General features: G+C 41.2%; 1 protein-coding gene across 4 annotated transcripts in view; it reads right to left on the bottom strand.

Moving 5' to 3' along the window:
• Positions 1 to 18,571, bottom strand: part of LOC311021662 (interleukin-1 receptor type 1) — a 31,299-nt gene extending 12,728 nt beyond the window's left edge. Inside the window, exons 1-4 of one of the 4 annotated variants that reach the window (XM_084022351.1) lie at positions 15,758 to 15,916; positions 2,390 to 2,467; positions 950 to 1,202; positions 616 to 808 (exon numbers count right to left, since the gene is read on the bottom strand). In XM_084022351.1, coding sequence (XP_083878477.1) covers positions 616 to 808; positions 950 to 1,202; positions 2,390 to 2,467; positions 15,758 to 15,842 — 609 coding nt within the window. In that variant the 5' untranslated portion in view covers positions 15,843 to 15,916. Of the gene's footprint in view, positions 1 to 615; positions 809 to 949; positions 1,203 to 2,389; positions 2,468 to 2,633; positions 2,692 to 8,723; positions 8,829 to 15,757; positions 15,917 to 18,414 lie in introns of those variants that run through there. The other 3 variants (XM_084022352.1, XM_084022353.1, XM_084022354.1) reach the window with 3 other exon arrangements.
• Positions 18,572 to 19,013: the final 442 nt, after the last annotated feature.

Below are 19,013 nucleotides of genomic sequence, written 5' to 3' on the forward strand. Positions count from 1 at the left end.
TAAACACACTCCTAAACCTTGTGGAAAGCCTTCCAGAAGAGTTGAAGCTGTTATAGCTGCAAAGGGTGGACCGACGTCATAATAAACCCTATGGATTAAGAATCGGATGTCACTTAAGTTCATATTAGAGTCAAGGCAGGTGAACAAATACTTTTGGCAATATGGTGTCTTGGTTTGTCTTGTGCAATTCCCATTTAAGCCAAACTGACAGTAGTCCCCAGATCATCACCGATTACACTTTGTAAACATTGATGATGTTCGTTAGTGTGTTCACCCAGTTTGGCAACGGGTGTACAGTGGAGTGCAACAGCTTGTGAAGCTATAAGAACATTAACCACCAAAGATGAATGCAACATAAACAAACAGACTCCAGATGTGAGTGGGTAGAATCCAATAATATTTAGTGTCCACATATCTACATGTATTTGTTGTGTAACATTAGATCAGCAAGAGATTACTAGTATCAGGTCATGAGATAATCAACTACGTTATCTGTGGTCAATCCTGTCAGATGATGTCAAGATGTTTCACTTCAATGAGTTTTAAAATGGGAGCTACAAACAGTCAACATGTTTAACAGCACCCGGTGTTCAACGAGACATTCCCATAACTCACTCTGTACCACTTGATGGAGAAAGTTATGTTGTAGCTGTTGAGTTTACTGATGTAGTCCTTCAGAGGGCAGGACAGGTTGTCAGTGACTCCCTTTGTGAGTATTTGGTAAGCTTTCCTTGGCCTCCCACACTCTCCAGGAGCTGCAGGCTCCACCACCAGCTTGCTGGCCTGCCTGTAGCACCGAGAGGGAGTCCTGTTGAAAAATGAGATGAAAATGTCCTTTTTTATATTCATTCCTTCAGAGATTCTTTGGTCACATCGAGCAGCTGAATCAGGAGTGTTTGTGTTAATTCTGAGGACAGACATGAGATTTGTTCTACTGGTGCTACTGTACCTCAGTATGGCCTCATAGTCTCCACCATCGTCCAGCGTTAAATTAAGAAACCACAGAGTCTCGCCGTCCACCAGGATTCGACCGCTCTGGTCGGTCATTTCTCGGCCTGTCTTTGGGTCGTACCAGGTGATGTTGTAAGTGATGGTTGTGAAGTTGAAGACGTCTGCAGACACCATGGTGCTATTGAGCATAGCCACATCCCCGGGAACAGAGTAAACCCTGTCAAACTGGAGACCGTAGTTGGTACAGTTCTCTGCAACACACACAGTCAACACTGAGCAAACTTGTCTCATAAATAATTAGGCAATTCTATTTATTTAGCACCATTTATTAACAAATACCTCAGTGTGTTTTGCCTCACTGTAAAGTTTAGGAGGCAATGTTAAGAGAAGCCGTTTATGGCCCTGATCAGACAGAACAGGGAGAAAACATACTTGTAAGCCTGAACAGACAGGCGTCTTCTTTTTCGTCTTATTTGTTGTTAGCTATATGATTGCTGACATGTACAAACTGTACACTACGTTATTGTTAATACAGTTGAAATGAAAACAACATATCTGTTACAATACTAATTTTCCTCTTGATGTGTTTTGCTCAGATCACGCCTGTGATTTAGGGATGTCAACGGATAACTGTTATCGGTTAACCACAAGGACATTTTCCACCAGGCGGCCTATAGCTTATTTTGCTTCTATATGTGAACCAATTGAGCTGTTCAGACAGGATGCCCTGTGGCGCCGAGTCCCACGGTCTCAGAGCCAATTAAAGAGCAGGCTTGAAAGCAGACCAATAAGTGCAGAAAATATTTCAATTCAGAATCGATGCGTCGTCTCATCGGCCGTTCGGCTATAAACTTCAGCAGAGCCAATAGAAAACACAACATATATATATATATATATATATATATATATATATATATATATATATATATATATATATATATATATATATATATATATATATATATATATATATATATATAATATATCTATTACTACTATTTTTCACTTCTCTATCATGACAGCAAGTCAGACAACATTTACAAGTAAAGTAGAGTTGGTAAAGTCTAATCGCTCCAGGTATCTGGCCAAAGTCACCACAATGAGAAAAAAAAAAAAAAAAAGATATCACAATATTATGCTGCATTGACTTTTCCTCCACCCACAATGCATACTGTATATGTATATTGTATTAAAAGTAGAATTATTAATTATTATTCTGAAGTGGTATTGCATATATATATATATACTATATGATATACTTTACATAGCAACAGTAAGACAGTGGCCACAGGAGGGCGATGAGTCTCTATAGACTGGAGGCAGATTGGACTTGGCAAAACTATGAAGTGTTCTAGTTACAAACATATTTAAAAGCCATGCACAGTGTATGAGTATGTAGGGTAGTAATCATGTAGTGTGTCTGTGTGTATGTACTTACCCCGTTCAAATCCTGTACAGATCCCATATAGCCCGAGGAAAAACAGAAGGCTTCCCAGTGTCGACCGCTGGCCCATGGCTGAAGAACACACATACAAACACGAGTTAGAGCGGAATGTTTACAACAAGCTACACCAGCATGAAATCATGACATAGCCAACAACTAACTGGAAGGTCACAAAAGGCTTTAAGCAGTATTCAGCAAAACCAGTTTCTCTCCCCTTTTGAGCGAAAGTTTATCCTACCTAATATTTCAAAACTCGTGTCTGCCTCTTACTGGCTCTCCTCCCTTCTCTCCCACCCTCCCTCTACCTCTCTCTCCAGCAGACAAACATGACAGATGTTCTGGTATTTCACGAGTCATGCATGCAGAACCCTCTGACAAAGCGCTGCGTAATGATTTGGAACTGAACGGAGGCCTAGCATTCCTTAACACTGCTTTACGTAAGAGAATGTTCCTCAGACTTGCCTGGAAATTTATGAAAGAACAAGGCAATCTGTCAGGGAAAAGTGGAGTCCTGTTTGTCTCTGACGACCAGAACTACCACAGTGACATTATTTTTGGCATGACTGTCAGGCAAAATCATGTGTAGATGTTTTTTTATAGATACTTTCAAAGATGCTCTGTAAACAGATTCTGCATTTGCCATCTGCGGTGGCAGGAAAAGAGTGGAAACAGGTGGAAAGTGGATATTATTCAGAACAGGAATGTAAAATAAAGGTGGGATACTGGGTGGTTGTTTTGTAAAGATACTGTTTTTTTTCCATCAGATATAGAAGAATCCGTCCACTGTAACTTATTTCATTTACATAATTTAGTTGGATCCATACAGGTCAGTAAACTCACTCTAAAATTGCCACATTTTTCACTTGTAGCCTACATGTAAGTATTAGTCCCATCTAGGCATGGGCTGATGTAAAAATTACATTATCCCAATAATCATCAAAATATGCTAACTACTCTTAAAATGCCACTAAAACATACTGGTACTATCATTTCACATTTTGTTAAGAAACAAAGACACATCTCTTTTGAGTGAAAATCAATAGTAAATAAGATGATCGTGAATCATAAGGTCTTCCTCATAGACTGTATTAACAGTGGACAAAGTCATTGTGACGCCATCCATTGGTTTGTGGACTACAGTTTTGAAGGTTTTGAAGCCTAGAGTTCAGTATTTTGGTCGTCACCATCTTGGAATATTTGCAACCGGTGAAGGAAGTGACCATATTTGGACTGTGGAGGAGCGACGGGTGGATCTGAAGAACACAAGCAACAGAGCAGCACCACGAGTAGCAACATTACTGGATCTGGATCCATCTGGATGGTGTGAAGCTGTTAACAAAGTCAGCTTCATAATTGAAGGTCAACTTTACAGCTAAATGTTAAAATCATCAATGCTAACTGCATTGGTGGCATGGTAGCGACCTGTCAATCAGAAGGTAGCCCCGCCCCCTAAAGCATCCCCTACTTTATGTGGACTATCATGTACTAAATGAACATCATGCTGGATTGAAGAAGACTTGAAACTAGAGATTGAGACCATAAACTCATGTTTACAATGTTTACTGAGATAATACATCAAGAGAGAAGTAGGACCATTTTCTCATAGACTTCCATTGAGCAGACTTCTTTTGGCAGCCAGAAGAGTCGCCCCCTGATGGCCAGTAGAGAGAATGACAGTTTAAGGTACTTCACTTTTTAGAGGTTTCCCCCCTGGTCTCGCTGAATAAATAAAGGATAAAGAAAGTTAAGTTTAAACAACTGAGCTAGACAGATTTTGAAGCCACTCTTTGCAATTCACACAATTCACAATTATCCTTATAATGGCAATTCAATTCATTGTGAGTGTTTTCTATTGCGATCTGCAATAAATGTCCATAGTGATTGGATGGCTGGGTTGAAAGGGACCAGCACAACATTTTACCTAAAGATGAACATGTTTTAACTTGTCCGACCAGAACAGAACAACAGCATGCTGCTGTTCTTTGTAGTGTAAATGCACAGAGCTCCCATTGAAAATAAGTCAAAAAACAAAACTAAAACCCAACATAGCTGTTGTGACGGTTGCTTGACAATATTGTAATTGTTGCGAGAGCCCTAGTTTAAAGACACTGATATAAAACTAAAATAAACCACAATATTTGTCTTGTCAAAAGTTAAAAGCTGTGGTTATAACCTACAGCATGGAGGTGAATCTAACAGGACATTCATAACAAACTGATTTAATCTGATCCAACCACATCTTTCACCACAGTATTCACAATACACATCACATACACTGACTCATCTTACAGTATATTGAGCAGCTGGTTTGTAATGCTCCAGTGGAAGATTCATTGATACAAGCTTATCTTGTGTTGAACACATCTTTCAAACACATAGAGCCTTATTTTAAATTGATTTAAAAAGATATCAGATGTAGACATTTGAGAAAATCTATATATTTCAATTTCACAGGAGGGTGCCGACATTAAACCCTGGCTCAGTATTAACGGTGATATAGCTCTCAAATGAAAGATTATATATGTGTATTTTCATTTTAAGGTAATTCAAGGGAAATTGAGTGCAAAAATGTGCAGCTACTAAATCCCCATTTAATCAATTAACTGTCAATTGAAAATAACGCGACTATCTCATATCACACTTTGTTTTTTATGTGCCATCAGAGTAGTTCTAAGTGGAACGGAAAAGATTACAAGGAAACTGTTTCGACAAACTGTGTGAAACTGCTGTGGGGAGATTACAAGAAGTACATTTTCCAAACCACAGTATCTGCACCACAGGAAGAGCCGCTGCTGAAGAGATGGACAGAAACAGAGCTGTGTGATGGAGTTGCACGGCTGCAGGAGCTGTGGTTTGACTTTTAGCTCAGCAGCCTTTCACTGACCGCCCTCTGAAACATTCCTTTTCACACCTCTAGGGCCAACAAATAAGGTGAGATGTTGTTGCACTTTAGTTCCGCTGGGTTCATGTTCACACTGGGTTTTTACAAGCCAACCAGGAGCAGTCAACACGATTGTAATCCTGCATCATCTGCTCATCATCAGGAACCAGATGCCCTTTCAATGCTTCTAGTGTGTTTATTGATGTTGGTGTCAAAGAGGTCATGAAAACTTAAGGCCTTTTTCCGCTGTGCCATCAATTTGCGCGTCAAAATATTTTTTTCATAAATATTTTCAAATAGAACACAAATGTATAACGGCCAGAAATGTTTTTTCTCAGAACAAGGTTGACTTTTCTGAGCTTTTCACGTGCACAGAAAGAGTTGATTATATATATAAAATATATATATTTACATCAACACGCAGACGGCGTAATCCGAATATGGAAAGCTTAATAGCACATTTTTTTTGTTAAACAATTTGAATGATTAATTTTTTTTTTTTTAATTGTTTCCACTTATTTTTGTTGTAATGATTAATCAAGTCTTACCAATACAATACAATACAACAAAAAACAAAAAGAAAGTATCTTTACTGGCAGTGGGAGAAAAAAGTGATACAGCTAGTATTGCGATATTTTGCTAAATTGTATCGTGTTGGGACCTAACCGTTAGGACTACACAATGCGGCCTACAAAAGCCTACACATGCGGTCCGGACAAAGGGACAAAGGAGATAAAAAACTACAAGCACCATTTTGGCAGCGTCACACAACTGGTGCCCTATTGGCTGACAATTTTCAGGGAACCCGGGGGGGTCCCCTGGAGCGGCCTAAGCTATATAATCCGGCGCCACCTGAGGAACGCCCTCTCTCCACCGTGACCCAAGTTACAACAGGAGGTGAACATCACGTCTGCAGCGTTTTCCTTTGTCCTAGGCCGCAGTCTTTCCCCCAAACTCGCTGGACGAGCAACAGACTGTTTTACCCCTCTTTTTCTCTACTCGTTTTATTTTTCTTTTGTTTATCATTTTGGATCCCGAGGAGATCGCCGCGACAGCGCGACTCTCCTGTTCCCGCGGAAGGAAGAACACACTTTCTTCGTCCCAGCTGCCAGCAGAACGGATAACTCGACCCGTCTTTGTCTGAAATCAGCTGACTAAATCGCCGAGCCCCGCGATTGTTCATCGTTGCCTGCAGAAGGAAGAATTACTAACGGTTTTCTTTAACCAATTGGATCCGGCGCTGAACGAGCGCCCGCAAACTGCCGTCCGTTGCCGGCGTCAAGGAACGCCATCACCGCACGGGACGGAAACCTCACATCGACGCATCTCATATCGACAAAAGTAAGAGGCTATTTGTCTGGGCAGAAGCAGAGATTCGATAGTGTAGGACATGCTTGTAATTCTTGTTAATGTGTTTTAAGTTCTGATCGCGGACCGCTGAGTCCGTTTGTTCATGTGCTGCTGTATTTGAATGCTGATCGTGTACCCACGCCGCTGGGTTGATTTCTGTAACAGTGTTTGCGACTAACCTCAACCATATTCGTGAGCTCAAAAAGCCTCTACTATCAGTTAAAAGACCGGTCTCGTGGAATAAACGCCAGTTCAATCACGCGCGCCCGTGTGATAGCTGCACGCCTTCTGAGCCTCAGAATATTGCTCGCGCATTCTCCCTCTCTTTGTTTGTGTCCCGCTAACACACACACACACATACATGCCGCACACACGTGTCCTAAGCCAGCTGTTCCCGGCGGACGCTAGGGACATAGCTACATCTGGTGGCTGCATCCGGCCATCTCTCCCCCTCTCTCTCTCCCCCTCTCGCTACTCCATCTGACGTCAGTGGCTCCGCCCCTGAACGCTGTGAGGAATAGCTCCATCTGGTGGCCGCACATAGCCATCTCTCCCTCTCTCTCTCGCTCTCTCTCTCTCTCTCTCTCTCGATACACACGCACACACACGCACGCACGCACGCACGCACACACACACGCACACACACACACTCCACGTGTGTATCTCCCTTTGTTTAAGCTTAGCTTTGTGTGTTAGGTAGTTAGGTAATAAGGCTTTGTTAATTGCAGTGTTATTGATTGTGATCATTATTACTGATTTGAATAAATCTTATTATATTATAACTAGCGGTCTCTTGTGCTTGTTGTGTATATGTCACTGGATAACAGCAGGTTGTGAAGGCTAGTGCTTGAATTTCACGCCCTTCTTAATTGTTAGATTGTTTTTATGCTTCTATGCCAATGATCACGATGATTGGCATGTGAGTATAAAACCTTTTATATTGAGACTGAATACAGTTTTAGGTTATCTTTTCCCTGATCCCAGGGTGGTGCCCCGTTTATTCATGATTATATCATGATAATATATTAAATATAATTATTAATATCGATAATCATATTGACATTAATAATTAACTGTTGATAACCAAATCTGCTCCTGCTACAATCCCAACAATCGATATACGACAAGTATAATCTTTTATTATACAAATTATTAATATGGCAAATACAGGTTTTACTTTGTTAGTCTGCTAGATGGTGCTGAGGTTTTCTCTGGTTTGCTCATGGGTAAAGTCAGTGGGATTGGCAGGAAGTTGATCAAAACAAAGATGGAGTGTTACCTGACAAATACATTGTGATGTAATAAAAATGATTAAAGTGAGAGAGTGTCAACATCTTCATATTTTTATATTAAAATCATATTTTTCCTTCTCTGTAACAAAATATGAATTGAAGTTGTGCTCCATTGACTGGATGAACTTAGCCGCCACATTTCGCAGGGCTATATCCATGCAGTCTTAATGTTTTGTGTTGTAAATTACTTTGTATTTTATTTTATGTTGCTTTTGCTGAAATGTTTTGTGTCATTTAGATTAGGTTATGGGTGCAGCCACCGATCAGCTGCTATCATTTTAAATTAGATTGGTGGTCTCAGAAGAGCCAATCAAACGACTGAATATAAACTTGTTTGTCTGCTTTCTGCCTGCTCATGCGTGAGCCATGGTGAGCTCCGAGATGCTGAGGCCGGTGTGTGGGACGAGGACGGCCGACACCGGCCCAGTGCCACAGAGCTCGCCGTAGTGGGCCCAGCACCAAGGAGCATTTGTGTATGTGCACCCAGAACAGTTCAATGGGTCGATATACAGATAGAAATTAACCAGAGACTTGTGTCAAAACGCCCTTGTTAACTGCTGACACCTCTAGTTTATAGTCCTGTGATTTTATTCAACTACCAGTCTGCCACCACCGTTCAGCCCACTGATGTGTGTGTGTGGTCGAGAGAGAGAGAGAGAGAGAGAGAGAGAGAGAGAGAAAGAGAGGGCTGTGGAAGATCAGGAAGGTATGACGAAACTACAGATTAAACCTAATTTAAATAATATGTATTAAAATGTATCAGCTATAAAAGCTGGAGGATGTATTTCTTGTCAAGGCACATTACCGGATGTACAGCCCTGCCTCTGGATGATCCAGATTCTTAACAGCAGCATAGTTGTTCCCGGGACAGGCCCGGGCTGGAGGGGAGCGTGGGAAGAGCTCAGCCGGTTCAGTGAGCTGCGGTATGAGAAGTGGGAGGAACACATGTGAGGCAAACGTTTAACAAGTGTTTCCCCTCGCTACCGGAGGCTTGAAGGTGTTGGTAGTCGCTGTGTGATGTGTCGAGCAGTGAGTCACACAGTGTCGTGTTTTCTAATCCCCCTTTTGATAATGCACGTTTGGTTTTGACTTTACTGTATTCACCACCACATTTCCACACTTCAAAATGCCTCTTAAATAACTTTATCTGAACTTCCCTGCCCATGTTACTGGGAACCTCCTCACCACTGAACTGCAGACAGCAGCGAATGGAAACGTGGCATCCTAACAGGAAACTGTTTCAGGAAAGAGGTGCCTCTGCCCAGATTGTACTGTATGTTGGTAGTGCCTTTTTATAGCCATGTCTGCTTTTTTAACCTTGAAGCTACCAAATCTGACATGAGGTTGTGTACATAAAGTTCTGTTATTGTAAGAAAACGAGGCCATCCTATCAAAGACTCCCAAGTTCACATCCTCTTGAGGACGTGGCCTCTAAAGAGGAAGTGGGGGCTCGGCTTCCCTCCATGTAGACTCTGGGATAAACGCATGCATGTGTTTGATTGGACGGTGCATGGGATTACGTCACTATTATCCTGGCCAAGATGATTGTGATTATTATCCCAAACATCATCTAAATATACTTAAAAAGGCACATAAACATACTGCAATCAGTATATTATGTTCATAAACTAATATTTTTATTGCGTCACAGAAGTCTAATTGCGTAAATAAAGGATGCATAATTTATTTTTTATCTGATTTTTTTATCCTGCATTTCATTAATCATAATCTATTTTTCACTTCTCTACCATGAAGGTGAGCTAGCCAGCTTTTTGAACTTACTTCTGATGATATTTGGGATTATCCTCTTCATGGAAATTCAGTGATCTTATCGAAATGCGTTAAATACTGCTGGATGATGTCACAGCGCACTGTTGATTGGTTGATTGCTTTGTTGATTCTGGAAGTTCAGTTTCCATTCAGTTTTCCCTTCGACGATGATGCGTGACTCACAGTTTGAGCTCTTTTACGGCTTGAATGGAGTTTTACAGTTTTACAGTTGAATCATCGGTAATAATAGATCCACACCAGATTTAGCATGTTGTCTGTATTTAAAGCATTGTTTGAAAAGGGACCAGTTATTTGATCTGTCTGCTCTAGAAGTGAAGTATTTGGCGGATCCAGCCTCTGGATGTGGATGCAGCTTCTGAATAAGTTGGCTAAAGGGTAAAGATTCTGTTTTCTGGGGGGAGATGTTGGGAGGAGTGAAAGGCTGATTCAAATAGAGCTGGTATGGTAAGAGCAAAGTTTGTCGGTGTTGGGACCTCACCAGTAGGACTACACAATGCGGCCTACAAAAGCCTACACATGCGGTCAGAACAAAGGGACAAAGGGGATTAAAAACTACACCACCATTTTAGTTTCACCTCGCACCTGGGTGCGAAGTGCAACGTCACACAACTGGTGCCCTATTGGCTGACAACCACAGGTACCCCAGGGGGTCCCCTGGAGCAGCCGTGAGCTTTATAAACCGGCGCCGCCTTAAGAACTCGCTTCCAAAAAGGCTTCCAACGCGCTTCCATCGCAACACCACGTTGCAACGGGAGGCGACCCCTCCACAGCAGCATACCGCTGCAACAAGAGGAAGCAAACCGGTTCCTGCATTCCAGCTACCAGACACTGTCTGAAGTCAGTGGACCAAATCGCCAAGCCACGATTGTCGCCCGCGGAAAGAAGTAACACAAACTGTTTTCTTTAACGAGTTTGATCAACAAGAGGAAACACGCTCCGCTCTCGTCTGGACTAAGCCGACTCATCATGTCCCCCGCTGACGCCGGGGCCCACGAACTACCGCCGCCGCGTTAAGGAACGCCGTCATCGCCAGGACGGACTCGCAGCTTACGCAACGACACCAGTAAGAGGCTATCAGTCTGGGCAGAGACATAAGTTTGATAGTGTAGGATATGCTTGTAATTCTTGTTAATGTGTTTTAAGTTTTGATCACGGACCGCCGAGTCTGTTGCTTCCCGTGTTGTTTTTGAATGCTGATCGTGTACCCACGCCGCTGGGTTGATTTCTGTAACAGTGTTTTTGACTAACCTCAGCCATATTCGCGAGCTCAGTAAGCGTCTACTATCAGTTAAAAGACCGCGGTCTCGCTGAATAAACGCCAGTTCATTCACGAGCCCCGTCTGATAGTAACACGCCTCCTGAGCCTTAGAATATTGTGCGCGCATTCTCCCCCTTTCTTTGTTTGTGTCCCGCTAACACACACACGCACACATACATCGCCCCCCACACGTGTCCTACGCCAGCTGTTTCCGGCGGACGCTAAGGACATAGCTCCATCCGGTGGCTGTACCCGGCCATCTCTCGCTCGCTCTCTCTCTCTCGCGATCCTATCGGATGTCAGTGGCTCCGCCCCTGAATGCTGTGAGGAATAGCTCCATCTGGTGGTCGCGCCCGGCCATATCTCTCTCTCTCTCGCTCTCTCTCTCTACGCACATGCACACACACACACACACACTCCACGTGTGTCTCTTCCTTTGTTAGCTTAGCTTTGTGTGTTAGGTAGTTAGATAATAAGGCTTTGTTAATTGCAGTGTTATTGATTGTGATCATTATTACTGATTTTAATAAATCTTATATTATAACTAGCGGTCTCTTGTGCTTGTTGTGTATATGTCACTGGATAACAGCAGGTTGTGAAGGCTAGTGCTCGAATTTCACGCCTTTTTAATTGTTCGATTGGTTTTGTACTTCTATGCCAATGATCACGATCCTTGGCATGTGAGTATAAAACCTTTATATTGAGACTGAATACAGTTTTAGGTTATCTTTTCCCTGATCCCAGGTTGGTGCCCCGTTTATTCATGATTATATCATGATAATATATTAAATATAATTATTAAGCTGTTGATAACCAAATCTGCTCCTGCTACTACCCCAACATCGGTATCGAAAAAACGGTGCGAATTTCAGTGCTTTACAGTAAGTTGCTCTGTTGCCTTAGAAGCAGAGAAAACTAGACATTCACCTGCAAGCAACATCAGAAACGCTTCAACATGTGACCCAAGGTATGGACATTTCTTCTATATTCAGGCACCGCTGATCAAAATACACACAATCATTATTATGATCTGCTCTCGTGTTTGGTGAAGGAGTTTGAGGAGAAAGTTGTCGGTACCGTTACAAACAGGCTAACGACACGCTAACGTACAGACAGATTCAGTGTTTTTATCTGAGCAGACCAGAGAATATTCAGGTCAAAGTTCAAACGTCTTTGCTAGATTACTTCAACCAGCTTTCAAAGTGACATATTTTCTTTTGAAATACGTTCTGTGTGATGGATCTTATGTATGCTGATGTGAAGAGTGCTTCATGTGCATTTAGAAAAGAGACTGATAATAAATAATTGCAAAATCAACTGATAAATGAACAGAGTTTGGTGAGCTGGTAGAATGAGTGTGTCAAGAAAACTGAATGTTTGAATGGAATTGAATTCGGGGTATCTGAATCTAAGCATTGTGAAACGATGTAACAGCTAACGTAAGCACAAAGTCACATGTTGTAAAGTGAGAGCCGGTGCTTGCATGGCAGGAACCAGGCGAGCACTTTTGGGAAATGGGCCTCACTAACGGAACACATTTGTGCAATGTTTGTTGTCACTACAGAAACTGACAGAAAGGAACAAGTGTCCATGCGTCTCTGTTTGCATACGCTAACGTGGCAGAGGAGCATGTAGGCCGAAAAATCTGCTCAGTTGTGCGAACTTTGTCCATCTGTTTGTGGGACAGCGGTTACATCACAGACTGAATGATCACAGTTCAACAGAATGCTTGATAGACAATGTGTTTTTATTGTCAACCTTACGTTATGGTGGCAATAAATTAAAGAATACTTTACTGTCACTGCCACTTTAAACGTACCACCCCTTAATCTGATGTAATAACCAAGTTTGAGAACTTAAATCTATTTTATATATTTCACAATTAACGATCAAACTGGAAGGAAGGAAAGAAAAAGAGAGAGTGATGTGGGAAGCAGGGAGTGATCTGGTGAGCGGTGGTTGAATGGAGCTCAGGGCTGCATTCCTGCTATGAGTCACCAATAACAAGACCATCCAGTCATGATTTACTGACACTGAGAAAACAAACGTGACGGCAGCAAGATGACCTTTCACCCCGCTCTCTTCTAAACAGCATACACTGACCTGCACACAAAGTGTGGAGCTGCCACTCATTATTATGTCATTATTGGTTAATATGCTGTATAATTTCGCTATGTGACTGTTATTGACAAAACTGAGGGGGATGTTCTTATTTTTTTCTTTAAAAAAAAACATCAAACCATGAGTCCAAAGCTGTTTGCCTTTTCTTCTCATGTTCTGTTGATTGACAATTTGATTCATCGATAGACCAATTGTTTCACCTCAAATCTAATGAAACAAAGAACGGCAGTAAATCCTCACATGGAGAAGCTGGACAACAATCAACATTGTTGTCGATACATTTCTTTTTGGTGTAAATTGAGTAGTGTAAAGCTCCTCCACATGGATTAAGGCTTCCGTTTGCTCTGTCTAAGATTTAATACGGTTTTACCTCGAGATTTGATGATGAAAAAAAAAAAACACAATAAGTTGATTGTGGTGAATTTTCATTATCAGGATAATTGTAAATATCTTCACGAGTGACTTGAAAAATCTGTCTAGTTCACTATCATGGTAGACAGTAAAAAATACAGGAAGTATCATGATATTTAACATAGTTGCCTTTTCTGTTATATTTTTCACTAAAAAGATGATGAAACCACTAAACAATGAAGTGTTCCTTCTGTAGGTTTTAGTGTCATTTTAAGAGTTTTAAGGATATTTTGATGACGTTTGGGATAATATCGTGAATCACAATTATTTTGGCCGGTATAATGGTGAGATGAAGGCCATTCTGGGTTCAAACTCAACGGAAATTGTTTCATTTAAACATTCTCTCAAAGTACTTTTACTTCTCCTTCTAGTGTGGACTGAGAAGATCTTAGCTGATGCTTTTGAGAAACAGGCTCCATGTCGGCTATGGGAGAGTAATCATTTATGTCTCATGTGACGAAAGTGCTCAGCAAAGCAAAAGACATGTTTGTTTTCAGGAAGAGGATGTGACCTTAGATGATGATAGAGAATTGAAACCCAGATCCTCAATGGATGTCTTCAATGCAAGCAACAGCTTGTTCAGATGACTGACACACCCTGAATGCCACGAGTCACAACCAACCACTAAAGCTTTATTATTTATCGGAGTGCACAGAGCTCATTGCTGTAAATGTAACTTCATGCTAATCAGGTTATTTTGCATCACAGAGATACGTTAATAAACTTTGATACTCTGATAAACAAAATGTTAAGATTCTTCTCTCTCTTTGCTGACTGCTGATTCTTATATTCCAGTTTATTTTTAACCACGTCTGTGAAAATAGCTTTGAAATGAAGATACAGCACTGTCAAGATACAGCAGGGACAAAACAATGTGGGAATATTCTAATCTAGATGACAGATTGTTGCCCCTTAATATTATTTCAGAAATATCCTTCCAATGGTAGTTTGTGCTGTCAGAGTGATCTTCGAATTAGGATTGATGGAGAGTTGAAGTGGAAGCCGTTTAGCTTGTGGGAGGTCAACACACTTTCTGACTCATTCAGCACTAAAAAGGCAAACTAATGGAATTTACACTTCCTACAGCAGAGAATGAGAATATGACTAGTGTTGATGTTCACAGAGGAATACTGTTTTTAATGTGAACTGACTTCCAGTATATTTCTCAGTAATGAAGGTGTTTGCCCTTTTTGGTTTTTGAGGTGAGGTGCTCTAGAAAATTGCTGCAAGATTGGTCATCTCTGCTTTTTTCCCACTGTGGTTTTGTGTGCGTGTGTGTGTGTGTGTGTGTGTGTGTGAGTGGGGGGGGGGGGGGGGGGGGGGGGGGGGGGGGCTAAGCCTGTTAGAAGGTTGTGATTGAATATTGATTGTTACAATCTGCAATTAAACATAAATATATTAAAGTCATGCTAATGCTTGTGCCTCAGTTAAGAATGTATCATCATTAAAATCAAAGTTTTAACACATAGCGAGGCTGACAGTTTCAGTTCCATGGTATCTGGTGTAAAATGGTCACTTATTTGTAGTATGAAGTTACTCACCTGTCTTCCAGGGGTCTGCCACAGATGTGGACTGATAAAGTGCTCTATAACATTAGGGCTGCACCATATTGCAACAAAAATTACATTGCAATTTTCCTTTACTGCAATATATTGAAATATGAAAAAATACAGGAATTGTCAGCCTGTAAATGCTTTTTAAATGCATAAATTTGATTCAATTTGAGAGCAAAATTAGGGTAGATCTATAAACAAGTGTGCTCTAAAAAAGGTTCATAATCTCAATGGTTGTATTGACATGAAAATCTCACACTGTTGCAGAGAAAACATCTGCAGCCCTATCTCACACTGTGGTAGAGAAAACACCTGCAGCCCCATCTCACACTGTGGTAGAGAAAACACCTGCAGCCCTATCTAACACTGTGGTAGAGAAAACACCTGCAGCCCCATCTAACACTGTGGTAGAGAAAACACCTGCAGCCCCATCTAACACATCATTTAATTGTAATTTGCAAAAAGCCATGCCACTGATTTGGGGTAAATTTCAGATGGTTTTGCAGGAGAAAAGGAGCTTCAAAATAACAACACGATTGTCAAACAACAAAACGTGACAATGTGTTCCCTGAAGCTTGAGTAGCCTTCATATTTGTTACGTTTGAGCTGGTTTTCTTTGCCTTCAGTGGCAGAAATAATGTGACAAAAGTAAGAAGTTAGAAAGAAAACCCACAGAGAAGCAAAGAGCAGAATATAGTGACTCACCTCTGACAAAGCGACAGATGGAGGAAGGATGAGAGAGTTTACACAGCAGAGCTACCGGAGGAAACGTCACCTCTGACCCTCGCATGCAGACTGAAATGCGGACCACACGGCTCAGCTGATGACTCAGCAGCTCAGTCCCACCTCCACGGGACGAAGGCACAAACTGCTCAGACAGGGAGGAGAAGCATGTGCATTGATTGCACCTCTCAGCTGTGTGTTTACAACTTCCTTTGCATTTCAACACACAGCAGAGAAACCTTCCCCTTCCTCCAAACAAAATAACTTAGTTACCTCAGCAGGAAATAACTTCAACCTTAATGACATTATTGTACTTTGAACCCAATTATTGAACATAACTTTAAGACCAAATGTTTTGTCACAGAATACCAAACAGTTGTGACTCCAGGTAAATTTCCGTACAGAATGGCACGTGACTAGACATGGTGGATGGACCTCAGACCCTTTTTAGCAATCAGTGAAAGAATTGACCATATTTGGATTGTGGAGGAGCGACAGGAAAAAATGTTCATTCTCATATTAGCTTCATAAACCACTTCATAAAAACGTCTACACTCATAATTTCAAGAACTCAAGAAAAGTTTCGGTTGGCATCAACTGAATTGAAAAGTTGAACCAGGGGCAATTATTCCAAAAAGCCACGGTTAAAGCTGCAGACTTGAAGCCACACCTGGGCTTCCCCACTGGATGGAGAAATCCCCAGAAGACACAGACATTTATTCCACTATCAACCACGATACCTGATGAAAGGTCACTCTTTCAAACAGGACGTGCTGTGGAACATGTGAACCCCATTCACAGCCACAGTGTGGCAGTTAGAAAACACTTCCCGACATCAGTGCTTTGTTCTCTTTTCTATCTTGCACACTTAAAGTGTTTCAATCACATTATTCTTTTCTTTTTTAACCACAGTCAATTGGAACTTCTTTGTGGTGAAAACCTTGACTTGGGGGCAGGGGTGATTATACTCTCACAAAATACACTGTTGTTGTCTTCATCATTAGAACACACACTGCAATCTGAAGTCATTTCTTTTGACTATTTGGATAGTTGATCATTGATGCTGTATATGTTTTACAAATTTAGTACTCATTAAAAGTCCAATTTAGTTTTTTGATTAATGACTTAATCATTTGGTGTATAGTGTCACAAATGAATGAAGAAATGGCCATTACAATATTCCAGAGCCCAAGTTGACATTGAGATAACAGTCAAAACCCAAATATAGTTTACAATCATAGTGGACGAAAGAAACCAACAAACTCACACACACAGATTCCACAAGAGAAGAATTTTATTTTCATTTGTACTATAGACAATTATTTAAAACTATTACTTGATTAATTTACTCTAACTCCACTAATTGCTTAACCAAGTGATTGGTTCAACTCAGAAATACTCTGTTTAAGTGTTTTTAATGTAACACCTACACATTTATTTTAACAAGCAAATTTTGAAGTCAAATTTTAAAAAGCATAACTGGAATTTCTTGTCCTCCTCCTTCCTCTTCCTTGTCCTCCTCCTCCTCCTCTTGCCTCTATTTGTCCTTCTTCCTACTCCTTGTCCTCTTCCTCCTCCTCCTCCTCCTCCTCTTCCCTCTTCTTGTCCTGCTCCTTCCTCCTCCTTGTCCTCTTCCTCGTCCTCTTCCTCCTACTTGTCGTCATCTTCCTACTCTTCCTCTTCGTCCTCCTCTTCGTCCACCTCCTCGTCATCTTCCTCCTCTTCCTCCTCCTCTCCTCTGGTTGTCTCTCTTCAAACACACACTTTTCTGCTGCAGTCCTGGTTACAAACGGCTCAACAGGCCTGCATGTTTAGAGATTTGAATATGTGTGTGTTGCAAGTTGATGCTTTGAGATTTTACATGTGTACAACTGAACATTGGGTGTCGTGTTTTGACAACAAGGTGATGTGTAATTGACTTTCCTTCTTTACACTCGCAGATAAGGGAGTGTGAAGTGCCAAATTGGGTTGAGTGATTGATCAATGAAGTGAAGGTTGGTCAATTGTGCCGAATTTGCGCTTTTTGTGTGTTAACAATTGAAAAACTGTAGGAAAACCAGAGATTGCTGCCTGGTTGGTAGGCTGCAACCACCGTATGAGTGCAGTGTGGAGTGATGGCTGTGAACCAGCAGTGGGGCGCGCTCACATGTGAGTAGATGCACTAAAAACAAGCAGTACTGTATGTAAACAAACAAGGAGAAGCTCTGACAACAACACACACAGAGGGATGACTGCATTCCCTGCTCAGGTTGACATTGCTACACTATATCTTTACATAGACAATAGTTGATTGATGATAGATTAATGCCCTTACTATCACATAGGAAACCATTATCTAATCTTTTTCAGAAAATCCAATGATGTGGAATTGTGTATTTGTGAATGCGATGCGATGGAGGAAATTGTTTGAGTTTGAGAAAAAGTTATGTTATTCCACCTTTCCGTTCCACCCCTGAAGAAACAAACATTAAAGCAGCTCTGCTGCATATGAAGTTGTTTGTCCCAGCAAGTCCAGCTTGTTTGAACCTAAGTTATTGATCCTGAACTCAAAGTGCAGATGTGGAGCAGGCTGTCCTGTAGTAACGGTCGATAACGGTCATGTCAATCTTAGTTAATAGTGTCCAATATAGAGAACTCACCAGAGTCTTGTGTTATTCTAGTCCATCTGGAAAACCAACACCCTCCTCAGGTCACATGGAAAATCCTGTAAAAACATCTTCAAGAAAAATGTAACCTAAGCATAGAAGTGTCCTCTCCAGCCTCGACTTCCTCTTTCGTGGAGACTTAAGCACATGTTGCAATTTCCTTCCCAGGGATCTTTTGAAAGCCAGCCTGTGTCCTAATCGATTGAGCAATAACTGGGTGGAGAGCAGCCTGGATCCTGCTGCTCATGTGATCTACACACCATACACAGATCTCTTACACAGCACTGTTTTTTAGAAGACACAGGTTAATTCATATATCAATACAATTCACTGTTTTCTACAATTTTCTGGTTGATCAGTAAACAAGAGGGGAGAGTTATCTTTACCGAGACTGATTGCACCCAGTGTGATGAATTCAGTGATTCCCATACTTAAGGCTTTGTTTAAAACACTATCCTGTTGAGACCTCTTGTGGTTGTATAGGGAAGTAACTTCAGATCATAATACAGTTTTTCTCGATTGTTTACACACATTTTCTGAACGCATGCCTCATACTCTCAGAACTCTACACACAAATCAAAAAACACACACAC

Source organism: Eutrigla gurnardus (assembly GCF_963514095.1).
Source record: "Eutrigla gurnardus genome assembly, chromosome: 12".
Lineage (NCBI taxonomy): Eukaryota > Metazoa > Chordata > Actinopteri > Perciformes > Triglidae > Eutrigla > Eutrigla gurnardus.